This window comes from Stegodyphus dumicola, chromosome 5, assembly GCF_044657685.1.
Source record: "Stegodyphus dumicola isolate Sdum_Otavi_A_Nest chromosome 5, ASM4465768v1".
Taxonomy (NCBI): domain Eukaryota; kingdom Metazoa; phylum Arthropoda; class Arachnida; order Araneae; family Eresidae; genus Stegodyphus; species Stegodyphus dumicola.
The window spans coordinates 149,880,376-149,904,204 of record NC_140772.1 but is presented as its reverse complement, the minus strand read 5'-3'; the positions used below and the strand labels follow the sequence as shown (position 1 = coordinate 149,904,204).

The 23,829-nt window shown below is 32.4% G+C and overlaps 1 protein-coding gene across 2 annotated transcripts in view; it reads right to left on the bottom strand.

Moving 5' to 3' along the window:
* The window catches only part of Dhc64C (dynein heavy chain, cytoplasmic), a 289,295-nt gene that overhangs the window by 106,531 nt on the left and 158,935 nt on the right, over positions 1-23,829 (bottom strand). For both annotated transcript variants that reach the window (XM_085817195.1, XM_085817194.1), the window contains exons 43-45: positions 23,517-23,744; positions 22,731-22,934; positions 21,839-22,006 (exon numbers count right to left, since the gene is read on the bottom strand). In XM_085817195.1, coding sequence (XP_085673321.1) covers positions 21,839-22,006; positions 22,731-22,934; positions 23,517-23,744 — 600 coding nt within the window. The remainder of the gene's footprint in view (positions 1-21,838; positions 22,007-22,730; positions 22,935-23,516; positions 23,745-23,829) is intronic.

Sequence of the window (23,829 nt, the reverse complement as noted above, 5' to 3'; positions counted from 1 at the left end):
CTGCAAGAAGTAGGTTGACTTTTCGATCCAGTAGGTTTTATAGGACCGTATACTATTAGAGTTAAGTACTTGATACAAGAAATTTAGTGTTTACGATTAGACTAAGATGAAAAATTGCCCAAACAATTAGAAAGTGCTTGGAATAAATGGCGCGATGAGATCCAAGATGTAAAGGAAGTAATTATTCCCCGATATTATTTTCAAAATTCTTTGCCCAGTCATGCAATCACTATTCAATTACACTGTTTTTCAGATGCATCTAAGAAAGCTTATGGTACTGTTGCGTGCTTACGCATAGAATTAAAGAGTGGAAATATCATTTCTAGGTTTGTAGCATCAAAGAGCAGGGTAGCTCCGTTAAAAACCCCTTCGATTCCTAGATTGGAACTCATGAGTGCACTTTTGTCTTCAAGATTGAGCAATAAAATTGTAACTGCACTAAGTTTTCCAGTTACTCGATATTTTTGGACGGATTCCTCAATAGCTTATTACTGGATCAAAGGTGATCCAAATAGACATAAAGTGTTTGTGAAGAATAGAATAAAAGAAATACAAAAATACAGCAATCCAGAAGAATGGCATCATTGTATAGGAAAGAATAATCCCGCGATTTGATTTCTAGTGGTTTATCCTTAAGCGAGCTCAAGAATAATCAGCTCTGGTGGCATGGACCCTGTTGGTTGACAATGAATAATACAGCATGGCCATCATCCTTAGAATCAATGTGTTGTGAAATGAACTGAAGTAATAACTGGCGCCAGGCGCTGCTGTTCGTGACGTCAGCCTGCGTGCTGAGTTTTTTCGAATGTTTTGCTTGTAGACGGGACAAAAGCTGATCTCGGAAGAGTGATACTGTTTTGATGGAAATAAAGAATGACTTATTAAGAATTTTTTTTGTCTTTATTCATAATGCACCCAGCCTCGGGTAGAGGCATCCCGCAACTGAACGAACTGTTTTGAATATATTTGATTTATATATTTTCTGTGTTCTTCGTAACATAGTGGTACCCTCAGCGGAACCGGGTGCTATGAATTAGAATTTTCTGATTGAACTTTTGATATTGAATTTCGATTTTGAATATACTTTGAAGATGGATTTGATCGCTTTAAAGGCCCAAAGAAGAGGACTTAGAATTGCGTTTTCGCAAACCTCAAGGAAAACCGAAAGTGAATTAACTAAAGAAGCAAGAGATTTTGAAGTGTCAACTTTGTGATAAATTCCAGAGACTTGACATATGCCAGAGTGCTATATCACAGCATATTTTGCAGACTGAAGATGGAGAAAAATTATTTAGTGATGATTTTCAAGAAGCGGAGGATTACCGAGATAAGTTTCTAGAACAGTGTGCTCAAATAGATGCTGAAATACAAGCCTCCTCTCTTCCAACTAACTCCGAATCTAGGAAATTTAAATTGCCTAAAATTGAGCTTAAAAAATTCAGTGGTGAAGCTAAAGATTACCTGACTTTTTGGAGTCAGTTCCAGAAAATCCCCATCGACAAAAGTATCGCAGATGAAGATAAAATGCAGTATCTATTGCAGGCCATGGAACCCAAATCGAAAGCAAAACACCTAGTCCTTAGCTTCCCGGCAACAGCAGCTAATTATCCTAAAGCCATCGAACAACTAAGAGAGCGCTTTGGATGCGAAGATTTACCTGTGCAAATCCATGTGAGAGACTTGTTAAGCCTAGTGATGAAGAACACTGTAACCGGAAGAGCAAAAACTGATCTACCATACCTGTATGATGAACTAGAAGGAAAATTGCGAGCGTTGGAAAGTTTGGGGAGAACCCAAGAAAAATATGGGGATTTTTTGACCCACTTAAGTGGAAAGTTGCTTACCAGAAGAAGTATTGATGGCATGGGAAAGAAGCAGAAATCACAACTCCAATGAAACTAAAGAGACTCGAACTTTGCAACATTTAATGAATTTCTTAAAACAGGAAGTTAAGGGAGAAGAGATGGTTCAACTCGCAAGAACTGGTTTCGCTTCCCAACAAAACCATCGGAAGAAAGACTTTAACCACGAACAGGTAAAGCAAAATGAACCCGTAACAGCGTCAGCGCTAGTAAGTCTTGAGAATTCAGGTAAGAGTGTTCCAAACTGTAATTTTTGTGAAAAGAAGCATTTTAGTGAAAAATATTACTATGCAAAAGAAAAATGACTTTAGCTGAAAAACAACAATTGTTGTTGAAAAAAGGTGCTTGTTTCTCTTGTCTGAAAAGAGCGAGTCACATTAGTAAATTTTGTCCGTTGAAAGGTAAGTTAAGTTGTTCTATTTGCAAAATTTGTAATCATTTTGATGTAATGTGTAATCAAAAGCTAAAAAATAACGATCAGATAAATGTTTCAAAAGAGAGTTCTCTTTCTAACTGTGGCAGAAGCGAAACTGTATTTTTGCAAACGCTGTGTGTTCGAATTCGGTGTCAAGGTTGTGAGAAAATTATTCGCTGCATAATTGATAGCGGAAGCCAAAGTAGCTACATTAGTGAAAGTATGATGAGTCAGTTTAAAGTATCTCCACTTCGGGAGGAGATAGTTATACATGCACTGTTTGGAGGGGACGAAACGAAACCTAAACAACATGAAGTGTTTTCGGTCGAGGTCAGCAATTTAAAAGAAACATTTGCATGTAGTTTTGAAGTACTTTCTGAAAAAAGGATTTGCGGTTTTATTCCTAAGGTTAAGAATAAAGAGATTTTGAATGAATTAAAAGAAAAAGAAATCGAATTTTCTGATCCATTGCGAAAGGAAATTGAAATTAACATTTAAATCAGAGCAGATATTATAGGAAAATTATTGACAGGAAATTTTATTGAATTACAGTCCGGGGTAACGGCTGTCGAAATGAAACTTGGGTGGACGGTATTTGGAAAACGAAATTCAGGTGAAAAGGATAATATTTTCAAAACATTTTCAATGCATGTCAGAAGAGAATTCCTCTGAACGAGTTATGAGAACTTGGAAAAAATAGGAATATGCGCTCCAAACAATACTGTTAAAATGAATGAAAGTTTTAATTTATCTGAATTTGAGAATAAAATGAAAATTCTTCCATATGGAAGATATGAAGTAGAACTTCTGTGGAAATGTGATACGACACATTTAACCGATAATAAATAATTATCCTGGAAAAGGTATCAAAAGATGATCTATAAACTCAGATGTAGTAAATTTTTCAATGATTATCAAAATGTGTTCAAGGAATGGGAAAGGTTGAATATTATTGAACGCGTACCAGAAAACGAACTAAATAATGAATATCATTATTTGCTGCATAGGCCTGTAATCAAATTAGGAAGTCAAACCACGAAAATTCGTCCTGTTTTTGACGCTTCTGCATCCGAGAAAGGGAAACTCTCTTTGAATGAATGTTTGTGTAAAGGAATAAATCTTATTGAATTAATACCTGATATTCTAGATCGTTTTAGAATGTATCCAATTGGTATCAGTGCCGATATTGAAAAAGCTTTTATAATGTTATCCATCACATCTAAAGATAGAGATTTTCTCAGATTTTTTTTCCCATGCAATGAAGGGCAATTAATTTATAGGCATTGCAGAGTTGTGTTTGGAGTTTCTTCGAGCCCCTACTTGTTGAATGCATCTATAATGCATCTATTAGAAAACTGTCCACGTCAATATAGTGAAGTTGCTCAAAAATTGAAATCGTCCTTTTATGTGGATAATTGTTTATCTAGTGCTTTTAATATTGATGAACAGTTTACTTTTATTGAACATTCCAAATTAATCATGTCAAATGGATGTTTTAACTTGCGCGGTTTTGAAAGCAATGTGGCTGGTTCAAATGTTGACAAACATTCATGGGATACTTCCGTTTTGGGGGTAATTTGGAATTTGGATAATGATACGCTGAGGTGCTGCACAGATACAGATACATTGACCTGTGATACGAAAATCACAAAGAGGAAAATTTTGGCAATTGTGCAGACATTTTTTGATCCTATTGGTTTATTAACGCCAACTACATTGCTTCCGAAACTGTTGTTGCAAAAATTCTGGAAAGTGAAAATTGCATGGGATGGTGAATTGTCTCCAAATGATGTAAATATATTTTTGAACTGGTTTAAAGAACTTAATGGTTTGAAAGATGTTACTTTGCCTTGATACTTGTTTATCAATGACACGTCTGAACTACATGTATTTGTGGATGCTTGCAAGGGGGCGTATGCAGCGTGCATCTTTGTTCGATCAGTATTTAATTCTGAAGTAAAAATAAATCTCGTACGGGCGAAGTCTAGAGTATCGCCTTTGAAATCTTTAAGCATTCCTCGCTTAGAATTAATGGCCTGTTGTATAGGTTCTAGACTTGCAAATTCTATTATCAAGGCTCTCAGTTTGCCTGATTTAAAAGTTACCTTCTGGTCTGATTCAACCACTGCCCTTTGGTGGATAACAGAGCAAGGAAATTGATCTGTTTTCGTCAAAAATAGGGTTAAAGAGATTCGAGAGTTTACGCGAGGTCATTCATGGAGACATGTTCCAGGGAAACTAAATATTGCCGACTTGTTATCGCGCGGATGTTTTGCAAAGCAATTGCTTCGGTCTAGATGGTGGAAAGGCCCCTCCTGGTTGCGAGAAGGCCCTGAAAAATGGCCCACTGGTGAGATTATTTATTTGCATGAAGAAGTAGAATTGGAGAGGAAAAAGATAAAAAGAGTGAATATTGATCTATCAAAAGACGCACCCCCTTGGCATTGAATCAGTGTATCCAATTATGACAAAATAATTAGAATATTTGCATGGATATTTAGATTTGTAAATAATTGTAAAGATGGTTCTGAAAAGAACAGAAACATTGAACTTTCACAGTATGAAATTGAAAAGTCTGAGAAAATTTTAATTCGTTTGGTTCAAAATTATTATCTGACTGATAAGAAATCTTATAATTTTATTGAAACGCTCATTGATGATGATAGTATTCTGAGAGTTAAAACGAGAATACTAAATAGAGATGACCATGAATCTTTTCTGTATCCAATACTGTTACCAGAAAAATGTGATTTCACTAGGTTATTAATCAGAAATGTACATAATAAGAACTGTCATGCTGGTCTTCAGATGATGCAATGTATATTACGAGAAAGATTTTGGATAGTCAGAGCTAGAAAGGCCATTAAAAATGTTCTCTTTAACTGTATCGTTTGTAAAAGATTTAAAACTAAGGCTATGTCAAGCGAACCGACACCTCTGCCACCAGACCGAGTTACGGATTGTGCACCATTTGAAATCATAAGGATTGATTTGGCTGGACCGCTGTTTTTAAAAAATGGAGGAAAGGTGTGGATCGCACTGTTCACATGCACTGTGTACTGTGCCATTCACCTTGAACTCGTAAATTCTCTTTCTACTGAAGCTTTTCTTCTGGCGCTTCGACGATTTGTTGCTAAACGCGGACGCCCTAGAATAATTTATAGTGATAACGGGACAAATTTTCGGGGTGCATCTAATGATTTATCAAAACTAAATTGGGCTAAAGTATTAAAGGAAACGGGAACTGAAAGGATAATCTGGAAATTTATTCCATCTACTGCAGCTTGGTGGGGTGGCTGGTGGGAGAACTTTATACTATTATTTGTGATTGTAAAACTATAATTAATTATAGACCCTAAACGTATATTTCTGAAGATCCGCAGGAATTAGTCCCTCTGACACCCGCCATGTTTCTAATCGAGAACAGAAATTCCAATGTTGAAGATCTTGATGAATTAAATTTGTCAAGTCTTAATAAGAGATTAAAGTATAGAACTAAATTGTTAAATGATCTGAGACAACGATTTAGAAAAGAATACCTTAGTCAACTGGTTCAAAAGCATAATGAAAAACGATCTCGGGAACCTGTAGTAGGAGAAATAGTACTGATGGGGGATGATAACAGAAAACGTTTATTTTGGCCTTTAGTCCAAATTACAGAATTGATCCCTGGACGTGATGGAAAGATTCCTCTGGAGATACAGGCTAATGACAGAAACATAATTCCTGATAAGAAACTGGGTACAGAGGAATCTAATTCTAGTGCTGGGTGTACGTTAAAAAGGGGAATTGCACCTGATAAAATAGTGATGCAATAATATTCCTCCTCTGGACGATTTGTAAAAGCTCCAAAAAGACTTGATCTTTTAAATAATGTTTGTTATGAGTTTGAGACTCAACCTGAGTCTCAAGGGGGGAAGGATGTTGTGAAATGAACTGAAATAATAACCAGCACGAGGCGCTGCTGTTCGTGACGTCAGCCTGCGTACTGAGTTTTTTCGAATGTTTTGCTCATAGACAGGATGAAAGCTGATCTCGGAAGAGTGATACTGTTTTGATGGATATAAAGAATGACTTAAGAATTTTTTTTTTTTTGTCTTTATTCATAATGCACCCAGCCTTGGGTAGAGGCATCCCGCAACTGAACAAACTGTTTTGAATATATTTGATTTATATATTTTCTGTGTTCTTCATAACACAATGGAAGAAACCGAAGTAGATGTCTATAAGTTAGAGTTTAAGAAGTCAGTTGTTGTAAATGCAACTGTTGAAAATAGCCAAAAGAAAAACAATTTGATCACAAGATACTCCTCATTCAGTAAATTAATTAGGATAACTGCATTATGTTTGAGATTTATAAATAACTGTAAAGCAAACCCAGAGTTGAGAACAGACTTCATACGTGCTTCTGAGTTAAGACATGCTACTAGTTTTAGTAAAACTCGTACAATCAACTGAATTTCAAAGGGAAATAAAGTGCTTGAAAAACGGACAATCCATTCCAAGAAATAGTAAAATATCATCTCTGAACATATTTCTTGACAAAACTGAGGTACTGAGAGTAAGAGGAAGACTGGAGTATTCTGAGTTTTCTGAATTTCAGAAACATCAGACATTCTTGCCAAAGGCTCATCATTACACTAATTTAGTTATTGAATATTATCATAGAAAATCCTTACATTCTGGCGTACAGACTACATTATCATTAATAAGACAGTCTTATTGGACAGCGTCTGGTCAAGATCGAGTTAGAAAGGTAATAAATAAGTGCATGACTTGCTTTAGAACGAAGAATCAAACGGTAAACCAGATGATGGGTAATCTACCTAGGGACAGAGTAGTGCCTTCTAGACCTTTCGAGAAGGTCGGATTAGATTTCGCAGCACCTATAATCACGAAACCTTATTTGAAAAGGTCAAAGGTGACTTTAAAGTCTTATATTGCATTATTTATGTGTTTTTGCACTAAAGCAGTGCATTTAGAAGTTGTTTCTCAGTTAACAACAGAAGCTTTTCTAGCCTGTTTACGACGATTTATTGCCAGAAGATCCAAACCAGCTGTTATCTGGAGCGATAACGCCACGAATTTCAAAAGGTGCGAGAAATATTCTTAACACATATAATGATATTTGCAAATCTAACACAATTCAAGGATTTAGTGCAGAGGAAGGCATCCAATGGAAATTTATCCCACCAGCTTCTCCTCATTTTGGAGGACTGTGGGAAGCAAACATAAAATCTGTGAAACGGATTTTGTTAATGGTAGCAAAATCAGCTATCATGAATTTTGAAGAGTTAACTACTTTAGTTACTCATATAGAAGCAGTTCTGAATTCCCGTCCATTATCACCGCTTTCTTCCGATCTGAACGCCTTACAGCCTTTAACTCCGAGACATTTTTTAACAGGAAGTGCTATGTTATCCTTTCCTGAACAACATACTGCTTCGTATTCTCTTTCTTTTCATTCCAGGTGGGAACTAGTTCAGAGACTCCAAGCTACAGTATCTAAATCAACTACAGAATCATGCCAAATGGAGCAGTTCACAGCCAAACATGCAAATTGGTCAACTAGTACTGCTGAAGGACTCCAACCACAATCCTTTGCATTGGCCATTGGGTCGCATCCAACAAGTGTATCCTGGTGCTGATGGTCTGGTCAGAGTAGCTGAAGTTAAAACCTCTACAGGTGTTCTTCAGCGAGCCATCAACAAAATTATTCCTCTACCATTTAAAGACTGACTGAACTTGAAAAACTTTTATATCTAATAGTTTACCAATTTAATATTTAGTTTAGTGTAATTTTAGTGACTTTAAATTTATTTGAATATCTGGAAATTGAAATGTAAACTCCATGGGAGTTTAAGTGGGGAGAATGGAAAGACCCACCTAATGCTAGAGGGCTTTGAGTGTGTGCTGAGACTCGATGGATAATGTGCGATTTCTGAGATTGAGATATTATTATATTTAATTAAATCAATTTATATTTTATTGATTGCTAATTATTGATTTTGATTTATTGATAAGAGATGTGATATAATGTTTTCCTGAACCACCACACTTTCGACAAACTTGGATTACCACTGAATCTTAAAACCACTGATGTGCACCATCATTGGGAACAATATCTAAAAATAGTGCTGTTGAACCAATATTTAATTCAGAATGGATTAAATTATTGTCCTTAGGAGGTTTGACTTCCCATTCATGGATGAATACAGTTTACGAGTTCGAAAACATATTTTGTGCAGTTCATGGTACAACTTACTATAAAGGGAAGCATGTAATTGGCTCTTTAATTAATAAACTGAAGAAACATTATCCTGAAGTTAACAGAGAAGCAGTTTATTTCATAGAGTGCAAACTTTTATTAGAATACGTTTCTTAAATAGAAACTACATGATCTAAATTAGTATTAAATAGAAATGCATATGTTTTTTCCCAAAGAAAAGCAGCCCAAAAGGCAAAAAAGTGGATTGCTTCGAATGTGGCAGCCAATAAATAATATTTCAACAACTTGTAGTTGCATTGTGACTGTACAAGTAAGCATGTATAATATGTTTTGATTTGAAATATTTCTAGATGACATTTTAGAAGTTAATAGCGTAAAGCATATTTCAAATGAGAACTAATTTTGTTAAGTTATTGTTAAAGTTAATTTTATTGTATCTTGTGTTATTACTGATTCGATTTTGTGCTAGCTTAGCATTCTAGATAAAATATAATAGTATAACATTAAAGTAATTGGCATAAGAAGACCTACCTCCTTAACCCCAACTTTTGAAAAATTAAATATTTTTTTTAGGTACTGTGAGTAAAGTTGTTTTGTCTAAATTAAGATAACAATCTTACATGTATTTATTTAAATGTAATATTGATGTAAGTTACAAAATTATTAAAAAAATATGTGTTATTATATTGAATCAGAAGAAAAATATGCTAATGTAAAATTTACAATTGGGCTGAAACTCAAACTTAAATTAGCAGAAAATTTGCCATTATAACCATACATATTTAAAACTATGCCAATTTAAGGTTGTTTTTTGATTCATTTTAAATAGCTGTTATTATAGTTATCTTAAAAGCAGTAGTAAAGTTCTCTTAGTTAACATGCACATAAAGAAATGATTAGAAATAAACAGGCATTTAAAGAAAAAAAAAAATCCCTGCAAATTAAAAAAAAAAAAAAAAGGAACTTTATTGCTAAGAGCAGCACATTTTATCTGTTATTTTTAAATTGAGTGAGTACGATTAAGTTTTTTAATGTTCAGTGTAAAATGCATACTGCAGTAACATTTTCTCTTACAAATTATAGCTATCTTTCACATGCAGCTAATTTTAAACGCTGGTTCTTCAAATTTAAAACACTAATTTCTATCTTGTCAGTTGCATCTCCGCGCTCAGTGTCATCATGGCTACGTCATCACTATCCACTGCCTGTTTCAGGGGAAAAAGCTCTATGAGCTAGTCCTTCTCTTTTAAGTCCTGGTAGAAAGACACAGTTACAGAGGTGGTAAAATAATGGTTTGGGTTGTGACCTCTCGGTGGTCACATTGACCTGCATGTGTTCCATAAAGGAACTTTGATTGGTGTGAGATATCGACACAAGATCCTTGATCAATACGTCCGCTCATATGCCGCTGCTACTGGTCCTGGATTTCTTCTGATGGATGGCAAAGCGCAACTGCACTGAGCTCGGGTTGCTGAAGAATATCTTGGTCATGGGATGGAACGGATGGAATGGCCAGCTCAATCCCCAGACCTGATCTGATAGAACATCTTTGGGACTGCCTTTGCAGACAGGTTTCTGCTTTAAGGTCCAAGGTCATTAGATGAGCTTGAACGAGGATTACTCCATGCCTGGTCTTTGCTTCCCATTTCACTGACTGACAGCTTAATTGACAGCATGAAACGTTGCTGCTACCAATGTATTACAGCTAAAAGTGGAGACATTCCTCATTAGAACCCATTTCTGTAATGTTACCACCCTATTTTCCCACAAATAACTGTGATAAACTTTTTCTCCAAGACTAGATTTCTCTGCCAAAAGTTGAATTTTTTGTTGTAATACTTGTTTGTCTTGAACTTTTACAACATTCTATGTCATATTCAAGAAATGTTTAGGGAACATGTCCTATAAATTTCTTGTTTTTATGCTGCTTTGTTCTCCGATTAGACACAAAAAAAAACATGCTGTTCCTTAACTTTTAGAGGGCGGTGTATATTACCATATTTGCGAGAGTGTAAAATGCACTTTTTTTCTTTTGCAAATAGGTCTGAAAAACGAGGTGTGTGTTATACTTCAAAATTTCATTTCTGGAAATTTCCTCTATTCAGATTTTTTTTTCTTGTTTCCTTGCAGACAGTGGGAATATTATAGATAAGTAAATGTGCATGCGCAGTCATTGACGATCACAGCTGGGTTCATTTAAACTTTCGAATTTTGTAAACGACTTTTATAAGTGCGGGAAATTTCTACTGTTAATTTCCTTAAATTTGTTGGTAAGTTATGGCTCAAAAACAACCTCAGCATTGCTATAACATAGTATACACAGGGTTCGTACACATTTCTGCACAAGGAAATTAAGTACTTTTAAGGACCATTAATGAAAAAATTAAGGACCTATGAGCAAATGGGAACTGAATAAATTCAATTGAAGATATTATCTATGCCTGAATATCCTTTTTGCAATACCATCCTAAAAATAAAATAGATCTCTAAGTAGTACGCATTATTGCTAAACATGAATTAATTAAGATAATTGTTAATAAGTTTGAGAGTAAAATAAACTTTATGCAATTTATCAAGTAGCATTAAATATTTTACACTTATAATTGTAGGTCATATTTGAAAGAAGATAAGTAACATTTACGTTTTACTAAAAGTTAGCTTTATGTTGATTTTTTTTTATGTCCCTTTTTGTCACATACTTGGTCAGTCTAGAGGTTCAGTAAATAATCAGGTAGATTTTATGTCAAACTACATAGGTTAAAATGAGACGTAAGATCATAATCAGCATGATTCATAACAAAAGACTGAATGTTGTCACCGCTGCTGCTTGTCTAGAGAGAACCCTGCTGATTAGAACAAACCTGAAAGGCCTGATGTAGGCAAGTGTTGAAAGTTAGTCAGGTTCTATTTGATGAAGTTAGTGTCATAGCTTCGTGTACAGTTCCAGAGGTTATAACCCAGTTAATATACTTTAAGGTTTCAATAAGCCATTAAAGCACCAGAGGTGATAAGTTGTTTTGTATTATTTTAAGTAGATGCATAGAATATGTTTCATTTGAATTTTTACATTTTTATAATTTATCTTGTGATCACAGTGAGTATTAATTTGAAAGGCAATAACTCGCTTTAATATGTAGAGATAATTTTTAAGGGTAAGCAGTTAGATATAAATAATTAAATTAGGTAGTTTGATAACCTTAGTCATTATGGATTTACATGACCACTATTAAATTTTATTTTTAAACAATATTTGTTAAAAAAGCTCTATTTAAATCAAAATCTAATAAAATTTCACAGTTTAAAGTATATGTAATTTATGACACAGATTCTTAAACAATATTAAGGTAATTACGCATTAAAAGCTACAGAACATTTATGTTTTGTAACAACAGCAGTCAACAAAATATTTATTCATCATTTTAATTTGAAGCCTTCCCAGACATTTTGGCTAGTTTATATCAATTTCCTTTTCTTTAAGCATCTTTTCTAACAATTAGAGATTTGTCTCAATATGCAAATCAATGCTCTTGCTAGTTTCTGCGTCTTTATCTTGTCAACCTCTCCACAATGTACCTATGAGGGTTTAATTGATCTGGTAAAAGTTAAATTATCCAAAACGCCCGACAGGCGTGAAGCATATTATCGCTACGTCTGAAATTAACCACAATACCAGAAAAAGGTTTAAATAAGCCTCTTATTTAAAAAGAGCTTAGAACATAAAGGCATGTTCTGATGCTAACAAAATCAATTACAGCTCACGGTGACGTAATTAAACAAGAACAGTCATATTCAAACTAATAATGTGGACTAGTGGTCAAAGATTATACAATTTAATTTTAATTTAACCTCACTCAATAACTCTATCACATGGGGGAAATAGAAATGGGGAATTATAGTAAAGGTTGAGATCATAAACAATTGGGTAATTTACATAATAATAACTGCCCATATCTTTGAAGAATAATTTCCTTTATGTACTCAGTTTCTTTCTTCAACACGTTTCCTTTTCATCTTAGAAATTTTGGATTTAATTTTGGATTTCCGTTATTCTAAAAAACACTAAATGCATATAGAATGTACAGAAAAAGCGGCTAATTTTATTTCTTTAGTAATATGAACATTCAGAAGCAATATGAAATATATATAGTAAAAGACGGTTACAGAGCTGATTGGCAGAATTTCTAGAATTTAGTCACACCAAACAACAAAATCTAGAAATGGCAAAACTTTTAGAATTTAGAGCAGACATTGTAAGCAGAATTTAGAAAGGCTTTAGGCAACAGAATTTAGGATCCACAGAGATTGCATCAGGTGGGAAAATGCCTAGTGCCAGCTATGTGTATGATGCATTAAGAAATATTAGATGAATTTTTTAAATTGTAAGCTTTCAATTTCTTTATTAATAAAAAATTCCCTTTCTATAATGCCTTCCCATGTAATAAAATCAGAAGCATTTTTGATATTTTCCATGCTTCTGTCTAGTGAAAAGTAGAGAAAATAAAGATAAGATTAATATGTTAAGATTCTAGTATCAGAAGTAAAACATTTATATATTATGTTTTCGTTGTTCTTCCAGATGTTCTCCAAAAATTAAGAAATTCATTGCAAACTCTCTGTAAAATACATCCATTACATGTTGATACCATGGAGACATTTTTCATTTTGGTCATATATTTCTCGAATCTTCTAGAATCGTGGATCTATAAATCTTGCCTTCAAATCCTTCTAAACTTTCCAAGCTGCAATGTGTAAAATCGTAAAGAAAAATTATCCCTACCAATTCTGTAACAGCAAAAAGCCAGAAATGTTTTGGGAAAAAATATAAAATTATTTTTATGGAGAAAACTGATGCACATTCTGAGAATTTTGAATATTCTGAGACAATTACATGGGATTACTCTTACTATGAAATAATTAAAAACAAGGCATTTTTTAATTAATTACATAGCTAATTTTGCTTTTCCTAAGAGCTGTTTCGTAAATTGGGCTTTATAGCATTATACCTTGTTTATTTTTCAGATTTAAAATATTGTATAATAAGTTGCCAAAATGAAACTTTATAATATTACAGCGAAAAAAAAAATCTTATTTTAATGTTATTTTTTAAATATTATTTCAATATATTACCATTATTTTAATGAAATTTATTAATGTTACAATGTTTTAAAAAAAATCGTCGAAAAATTCTCAGACCTTGGAATTAAAAAGTTTCTATAGAAACTAATCTTAAAATCGCCAAAATGTTGAAAAGTCGCCAAATTTAGAACCGTTTAATAAAAGAATTCACACCCCCAAAAGCGAAAAGTTGTTTAAGAGCTCTTTACTAGAAAAAATGAATTTCGAAAGGCTTATATTTCACTTCTTGCTTAGAAACTCGAGTATCCCATCATTTATATTAGAAATAGAAACCAATTATAACTCATGAACCCATTCAAAAGATAACCATATATACGGCAGTGAATCGCCAAAATTATTCCTCAAAATGCTAATTCACACTCAAAATGACAGCCATAAAAACAGACAGAAATTTCAGATTATTAAAATTAAGGACCTTCAGCTGATTTTGGCCAAAATTAAGGACTTTTAAGGGCCAAAAATTGATTCCAAAAAATCTAAGGAGTTTTAAAGACCGTACGAACCCTGTATACAAGCTACAAGTGATTGCATATGCTAAAGAACATGGAAACATTGGATGGTACAGAGGACAACTTGTTGTATGAGGGCTCAGATGCTGATTTAGAAGAGGTTTCAAGTGACTCTTCATTTAGCTCTGGATGAGGATGTCTGGATTTTGACGAAGAAGATTAAAAGGTGTTCTTTCCCAGATAAATTGGGTGTTTGCAGAAAATATTACTTTATATTTAAAATACTGTAAATTTATTATAATGATCAGTAATAAAATTTTATCCTTCAAAAATGTGTATAAAAAGGGGTGTGTCTTATACGCTAGCAAATGTTATTTGCTGTATTATGTGTAAATCTGTTTACCTTATCATTTGCATAAATTTGTTTATGTATGTATACAAAAATATTACATATCAATTCTGTATGCTTATATAAATATGTGCTTGTATATATTATGTATGTGTATATAAATAGACACTCTCATTCAAAGCATACTTGTATACTGCATGATGCAATACAGGATTTCTTCTTTTTGAAAATGCAGGGCTTTGAAAAGGGGTTTTTGAGCTTACTGCCAACTAAATCAAAGCATTTTTTACAAAAACACTGAACATCACCAGCTATTTTTGATTCATAAGTCAGGAGAATTTGGACCATTTAATTTACAATATAGTTATTTTCCTCCCATCAAGCTTCTGTTTGCTTATATATTAGCATGCATGTCTTTTGTTTGCATGTATGTCTTGAAATATACCAATGACGATTGCTTTCATAAATGATTCATTCTCGAGTAATTCAATTAACTCCAACTTAACAGTGTAATATAAAGTTTTGGATAAGCTGGAAGAGTGGTCATAAACTGACTTTAAAAGACTTATTTTTTGCCATTCCTATCATATATCATATTTGTCAGATGTATTTTTAGATTATCAAAATATCTGTATGCTTTACTCTGGTAGCAGCTTTTTTTTTTTTTTTTTTTTTTTTTAATCACACAGTGCGTGACAAATTTGATGATTTCAAGCACTGCAACATTTCATTACTGCCTTCATTCATCAAATTTATATTCTCCATTGAAGTTGCCCTACATATTCTGTTGGCTATTACAGCTTCATTAAAGTTTTACAACTATAATATCAAAGGAGTGCCATTTAGTAAAAAAGGTAAACTGTGATTTTTTATTTAATATTTAGAAATTATACAATAACCTAATACTTTTTCAAATTCAGATACTGTGCTGGGTTCTGTGGATTAAGTTTATAGCATAACCTTAACAGCAAGTGCAAACAATCCATATTTATTTTCAATACTTGTTTAGAAAGCTTTATAGAACTACACTGACCAATAATTATTCTTCTTATGAATTTAATTATCACTTCATCAGTTTGTTCATACGGATACATTTCCACACATTTTTCTGAAGTTAAGGAAATGAAAGCTGAATTTTACCTACAAATTTGAAACATGATATCTTTTTCTTTTCATTACCTCTGTCAGAAAAAAAGAAAATAGTGCCCTAGACATTACTTTGTTTAACATTTTGTTCCTTAAAACTGAGTTTTGAGAATGATGATTACAAATTCTTGGCAATACTTATAATTAATATCATCATGGTAAAAACTTAAACTTTCATTAATGATCCAGTAGGTTCCCAGTTATTATCTTTGAATTGATCCAATGAACTATAGCATGCAAATTAATTTAAACCCAGCGATTTTAGTTGGTTGCCAGCTAACAGCAGCAGGTCCTTCAAAGTAGTTTTATCTGCCTTAATATCATATGGATGTCTGCTTTTGACTACTTAGTATATGTTTAGACAATAAATTAGGATTATTGCACCATATGTCTGTGTGAAATTTACAGCTATGTGAAGACGAAGTTACTTTTGCATACTTTTTAGTACATTTTGCATTTGTTCATTTTAGTGCACTAATAATGTAAAGCTAGAAAGAGAGCAAAAATTATCACACTTAACAGCCACTTATCCATGACTGTAAGAAATATTTTTTTCACAGCTGGTGTTAGAAAATTGAGGTTTTTCGAGTTCTGACAAGACAAAATGAAACTGGATCATTTTCTCCAGAAATGAATGGCAAATGTGGAAAGAAAAGGAAAACAACTCAAAAATCTGATTGATTCCTAATACATACTTGCTAACCTATGACTCTCAAAAATCAGGAAATTTTTCACAATGTTAAAAAGACTTTCTAAATGATAAAAATATAGTTTTTAATAATGAATTAACTTTAAATAGCTACTAAGTCTTAAATGCAAGCAACACAAAAATACCTTACACATAAAAAAACATTTTTATTACTTGTATCGTTAAAAAAAAAAAAAAAAAAAAGACACTTTAATCAGATTTTGTACAAATGTTATGAACAGTGGCAGATTTTGCTTTCGTTAAGAAAGAAACTTAATAATTTTGTTCTTAGCAATTGCCATGTAGGCCTGCTTTCACTAAAAAAAGTTTTTCTAATGTGTCATCACTAATATTAGATTTAAATTTAGTCCTCGTTTTCGCAACAACACTGAAAATCCTCTCGCACTCCACATTACTATGGGGAACTGTCAAGATGGCCAACATAATTCTAGACAGTTCACTATATTTTAAAATTCCATCAGCATCTTTCAGTTTTTCAATTAAACTCCACTGAGAGTCAATCCTAGCCGATTTTATAACTCCATCCAAGTTTTCTAGTTGTAAACTACAAAATTGCGACTGCAGTATATCAGTGGCAACATCAATATCATCATCTTTCATGACTAAACGAAATAACACAGGAAACTTGTTCAAAAAGTACCTTATATCAGAAAGAGATGCATTTGCTAGAGCAGAAACATCAGCAACTTTAGCATGCAAAATCACTTCATCGTTGACTGGAAATTTATGGAGTATGTAATCATCACTTACTCAAAAGAAGTAACTTCTAACTTATTTTTGTCTTCTTCTGAAAGTTCTTCCACCACTTTTGCAATTGCAGCTCCTATTACCAAATCTTTATCTTTCTTCTGATTTTCTATTTCACCATAAATCACATCATATATAGAATTACAAGACAAAACACACACTGGTTTTACAAACTTTGATAAAATGTCTTATCAAACAGATCATAAATCATTGATTACAAAACATGAATTAATGGAATTCTGCTTTGTAGAAATGTGTTAAGAACATCGAATGATGGCAAAATGAATTATAAAAAAAAGCAAAAAGCTTTGTTAAGATCCATAAAAAAAACATTAATATTCGTTCTTCACAAGATAAACTTACAGTAATCGGAAAATATTTCGTGTGTTGAGCAATTTTTTTTTATTTTGAGAGAAATTTGTATCAGGCTTTACGCTTATATTTTGCAGTATTATTTTAAGAACTGCCAGTTGAATTGCTGAATGGTGCAGAAATTACTTTATTTTTCTCAAACCTATTTTTAACAATGGAAGTAGTAACTACATCTCCATTTACTTTAGGTACTTTATAATTTTTAATAGTCTTTTGTCTTAATTCTCGAAGCATTTACTTCTTCTTTAAAAAATGCAAGAAGTGGGTTCCATTGATCAAAGATTCTAATAAGTATTTCTTTAAAGACAGCCAGTGTATACACGCGTTTAAAAATTTTTCTCATTTCAGTATTATGCAGCTGTTGGAACTGTTTCAATTTTTCCTTCCTTTTAGAACTCCTTTCAAGATAATAATAAATATCAACAATGTGTTCATCCACATTTATTGGTAAGGAAGCTGCCCCTTTTCAGCTGCTAAATTTAAGAGGTGACAGGTGAACCTCATAATTTTCAAATCTGAATTTTCCTTTCTTAAGATGCCTGCAACAACAGTCTTCATGCCTACCATTACTGGTGCATTATTGGCACCAAGTGCTACGCAATTATCCAGAGGAACTGCATTTTCTTTTAAAGTTTTAATAATTAGCTGTGCTATATTAAAGACTGTCAAATGTCCTTCTAAAGTGGGGACAGAAAGTAAACTGCACTCAATTTCTGAAGACTGGATTAAAAAAAGGAACAATAATTGGTTACAGTTTTGAATCGGTATTATTGTTTCCGTAGAGAGACAGAACGGAGCTGTTTTAATGAAATCAATAACTGAAGATTTATTTTTCAAACCCATTTCTTTAACAATTGCACCTGTTTTGGTCCTTGCACTTGAGTATTTCTTAGCGATTTCACTATCGGGAAACATTTTCTAAATAAAGCTGCAGCGTGATCCAATGCATTCAGTGGCAGGTTGTGCTTCAGTAAAAAGGCAGAGAACAGACATTCTGCATTAATCACTTTTTGGTCCTTTGTTTCCAAAGAAAAATTTAATTTTTTGTTTTTTTCAAAACAATTCATGTTGTCCTTGTGTTTTTGTGTACGCAAATGTTTGAGCACATTCGCCCTTCCACCATGTGAAATTGAAAAATCACAACGACAGGTAGTACACATCGCAAATTTATTACATTTCCTTGAGGAAATAATGGAAGGAATGTCAACTGTGTACGATTTTTGAAATGTGCATGAGTATTTCACCTTTCTTGCAGACATAAAAAAAGATGATGATTTCTAAAACTATTTCCCGAAGGCACGTGTATGCACACAACTGAGGACAAGATGAACGAAATAACTAAAGAACATCCAAATAACAGCCTTGAGCTTGCTTTGTGCTCATTGGCTAATATATGCCAGATGACACGCAGAGGAGCTCGATGCTCATTGGAGAACTGGAGAACGACGTTTCTGGACATGAATGCTCTCACTAACAAAGCAGAAATTCTCATCTTATTCGCAAGGTTTTGTTTCAGATATAATCTAGAGAAAATTCAACTGCTTTCAGTGAATTTCAGTGAATTTTCAGGCAAATTCTCAAGAAACATCTCAGCAAGATGGATTGTATAGCAAAAGAGTGCATGATTAAGAATGCTATAAAAGAGTGGTTCTACGATAAAGAATTAGAATATATATGCACAAGACTATTACAGTTAATGCCTAAGCACATTATAGAGATCATTTGTATTAAAAGAGAGCATATTTCCTATTAAATTTATTATTATAACTGTATATGAAGGTATATTCTTAACTTTTAAAAAAAAATCACTTTGCTCTAATTAATTTACTCACTGTAATATCAGCAAAACTTTTTAAAATACAACAGTCTAAAAAATTAAGATTTTAACATGCATCATTTTTTACACAATGAACTTAGCATTGGAACACAAATTTTCCATAAAAATCAAAATCACTTTTTTTTTTTTTTTTGGTGTGTGTGTGTGTGTGTGTGTTCATGTAACGAAGTATTAAGCCAACTTCCATAAAAATCGTGAGAAATATTAAGAATAAGAAAAAGTTGGGAGAAATATATTGTAAATCGGGTTGGCGGGAGAGTGGTCGAAAATCAGAAGTCCCTCACCTAAATCGGTAGAGTTGGCAACTCTGCTAATAGATATAGCATTATTAATCCAATAAACAGTAACAAAGACCTTAAAAAGGATCTACTATGTCTTGGTATCAATATTCACTCTTCAAATGTATAGCGTAGACTTCTTACTGCTAGTGAAAAGGTGAGAAAGCCAATTAAAAGAACACAATCTTTGACATGTCAAATGAAGCAAAGAAATTATTGTGAGCCAAAAAATACAAATCCTGGACCATAAATGATCGCGAAAAGGTCATTTTCAATGATAAGATTCATTTATTTGTTCATGGTTACATATCTAACACTGTTAGAAGAAGTAAAGATGAATCAATAAGACCACAACTTATCTGCCAAACCATAAAATACCCTCAAAAACAAATGTCTTGGGGATTTTTTTTACAGCAGATGACACTGGAAATCTAGTTTCTAATGATGGAATGAAGAATTCATCAAAGTATATAGAAATTTTAAAACAAAAATTTGTGACATTCTCAAAATTTTTGCAGGGACATTTTAATGTTTCTTGCTCCCATGGCACAATTCAAAATCTGATAGAAGGTTCATGTTGGAAAATAAAATTATTGTGCTAGAATGTCCTGCAAATGCAACAGACTTAAGTCTCATTGAAAATTTGTGGCAAATTCTCAAGAAACATCTCAGCAAGATGGATTGTATAGCAAAAGAGTGCATGATTAAGAATGCTATAAAAGAGTGGTTCTACGATAAAGAATTAGAATATATATGCACAAGACTATTACAGTTAATGCCTAAGCACATTATAGAGATCATTTGTATTAAAAGAGAGCATATTTCCTATTAAATTTATTATTATAACTGTATATGAAGGTATATTCTTAACTTTAAAAAAAAATCACTTTGCTCTAATTAATTTACTCACTGTAATATTTGCCGAAATAATGCTGCATGAATCATGTGAAAGCAAAATACTGAGATAATGTAAAGCAGAGAGGGACATGAGTAGGTAATTCATGTTTACTTGGTGGTATTTCTGCTTACCTGGTCAATCAGCAAAATTTTTTAAAATACAACAGTCTAAAAAATTAAGATTTTAACATGCATCATTTTTTACACAATGAACTTAGCATTGGAACACAAATTTTCCATAAAAATCATGAATCACTTCTCATACAATAAGCAATAAACAAAGCCAACAAAAATGATTTAGTAACAAATTAGAACATTTGTTGTTACTGATAAAATGGAAGCTAAATTACAGTAAACCAGAAGATTATGATAATGAATTTCAGCTTGAAAAACATGAAGGCAGATTCAAAATTACAGACAGCTGGAAACAAACTAAGAGGATAAGTGAAGCAAAAACAGGCTTTTAAATTTATGAATAAGAGATCTTTTACTAATTTATGCTTACTTGTAAAGAATATTATTAACCATAATGAGAAATCTATATGCAGTACAATTCAAAATTTAGCAATTTTTACCAGCCTTACTTTAATTTACTTTATAATTATAAGATATTTTAATATATTTTACCCCCCTTGATTAAACATACCAGAATTACTTTCTCATGCCAAGCATATCAGTCACATAAAAACACTTTCTAGTTGTTTTTATTCATAAGCAAAGTCATTGTTAAAGTTTTTAATCTGTGTTTTCTCAAAGATTAATTACTTCTTCATTTTCCTCTTCTCATCACACTAAATTTTCTATATTTTCACTGTCTGTGCTTAAAATTTTTCTGTGCAGCTTAAAAACTACTGCTCAACAGCATAATCCAGCTCTACTTAACACGTTGAGTGCCATGTGTGTTTCTTAGACAATCCGTTTAGGCCACATGCACCGCTCAAAAGCGCTGGTCTTGTAGGGCCAGGAGCAATGGCCAGAAAAAAAGACTAAGAGACTTGTCACGTTTTGTAATAGCTGTAATGGCAAACCATTTTTATGTTTACCGTGTTTCAGTGAAATCCAGTAGTCTTGTAATGAATCAAAATTAAGTAAATTTTAAATAAATTTTCTGTAATTCCACAAAACAGTGTAAATTTTATAGTTATATATCATGTTACATGCTGTCAGCCAGCGGTGGTCGACACGGCCTAAACGGAAAGTTTATTGTCAGCCACAAATGGCTGACATGGCGCTCAACATGTTAAAAATTCACATTTCAAACTAAAGAATTTTTTTATAAAGCAGTCATTAACAATATTATTTTACAAAACATTATAACAAGCATTAGATAAACATTTCTATTTTAAAATTAAAGGAACAACAGGAATACATAAACATTGATACAAAAACAGAGAAAAAGATATTTAATTTACCTCAAAATCTATAATTGGTGCATTAGTAACTGGTGGCAAAGGAATAGTTGTGATTCCTCTTATAAAATCACCAAGATCAGATCTTATTTTCAATTTTCCATCACCAGCAAAGGACCACAGTAATGCATAGACTAAACAGCGAGGGATATATCGATCTAACTGATCTTGCTATAAAAATACCAATAAGTCAGTTTAGAAAACAAGAAAATCCATATAAAATAATAAGCTTAAATAATACACACAACTGCAGTAATATGTTTATTTTGCAATTTTCATACAAGCAAACTTAGTAGAGCAATGCATACATAGCATGAAATTTCTAACTTCTAACAATGACAACCTGATTTAATTTATCAATGCTAACACAGTCTCCTCTTAGATTAACATTATGCTACTGTGGCTTCAAAATAAAGAGAAACACAAAACTGATGATTACTTTAAGTAGGTTTTTCACACATATTTTAAAGTCATATATAAGTAAAAATTGGACTTGGATGATCAAATATTTTTTAATACAGTACACTACATGTTTCAGTTCATTCAAACATGAATAAAACTTGGTGTTTCTTTTATAAAAACAAATATACAGTATTCAATATATTGACATTTTAACAATGCTCTATGGACTGAGAATAAAGAAAGGCAAGTGATTGTTGTATTAAATAGCAAGCCAGTCAGTTCTTAACATTCAAGGTTGATATACAAGTTGACAGCAAGAAAATCATACACTAAATTCAATATCAGTGCTGAGGAATAAACTGTTTGACAAAAGTTAATTTGTTGCAGGAAATAAAATGCAATTTTCTATGAATAAGTATCTGAATTAATTAATCAATTACATAATCAAAATATCAAAGAACTTAATAATTAAAATGATAAATCTCTATATTACCTGCATAGGAAAATCAGGATGACTGTGATTATAATTCAAAACATTTCGACATGCTTGGTTCAGCATTGAGAATAAAGAGCCAAGGGCTCGAAGCCGTGTGAAATCCATTACATGTTCTTGATTTGATGCAAATTCTAAAGCTCGAACAACTAAACCATCTGATGTAAAATGTGGGCTAAGTATTGTAGCAACATCTCGTTGAACCTGAAAAATATTTTTCTTCTTATTTTATATTTCAAGAAGAGTATCTAAAAACAAAGAATAAAATTTCCCATCTATACTGCTTTAAATTTCACTTAAAAGCATTCCTCTTAAATTTAGTTATCTAGTTATCTATGCAGTATATAGAGATAGACAGAAAGATATGTGTAGCTGCTCAAAAACATGGCTATCTTGTTACATTATCATGCGTTCCCAACATCTTAAAGAGATGTTATAAGATATGTAAGACACTGATTTTTATTTCTCTTGAATTATTTATTAGTCTTAGCTCTCATACTTTGTTATATTGAATTCCGGTTGATCTGTGAAAGATTACAAAAAAAGCTTTGCTTTATCCTTTATATAGATTCAATCTCATTTAGCCAAAAACATTTTAACTCTTTCATAATTAACTGCAACAATAAATACTAAAAATAATGTAAGGATTTTAAATTAATAAAAAAGAAGCAAGATTAAAAACAACTTCTAGAAACATGGACATTCAAACAACTCTAAGTTCAAACCAGAAATATAAGAATAATACAAAATACTAAAAAATTTCAGACAAATAAATATTAATTTCACCTGTAATGTAGGAGACAAAAGATCTTCTTTGAGCGTATCTTCTTTTTTCTTTTTATAAGATATTTCTTCCTCAACTTCCTCTAAAGGAATATGTCGGAGTTTTAATAAAAAGTTCTCAAAAATCATTTCAGTTGATAGCACATCTTCACTAAACCATATCATTCCACAACGGGACACAGTAGCTAATGTAGCAAACTTCAAATCTTGTACTTCAAACATTATTCGTACCTAGGGAGAAGGGAGTTTAAACATGAAATTAGAAATTTACACTACAGAACAGACAAAAATACAACTAATTCCCTAGTTTAAAATA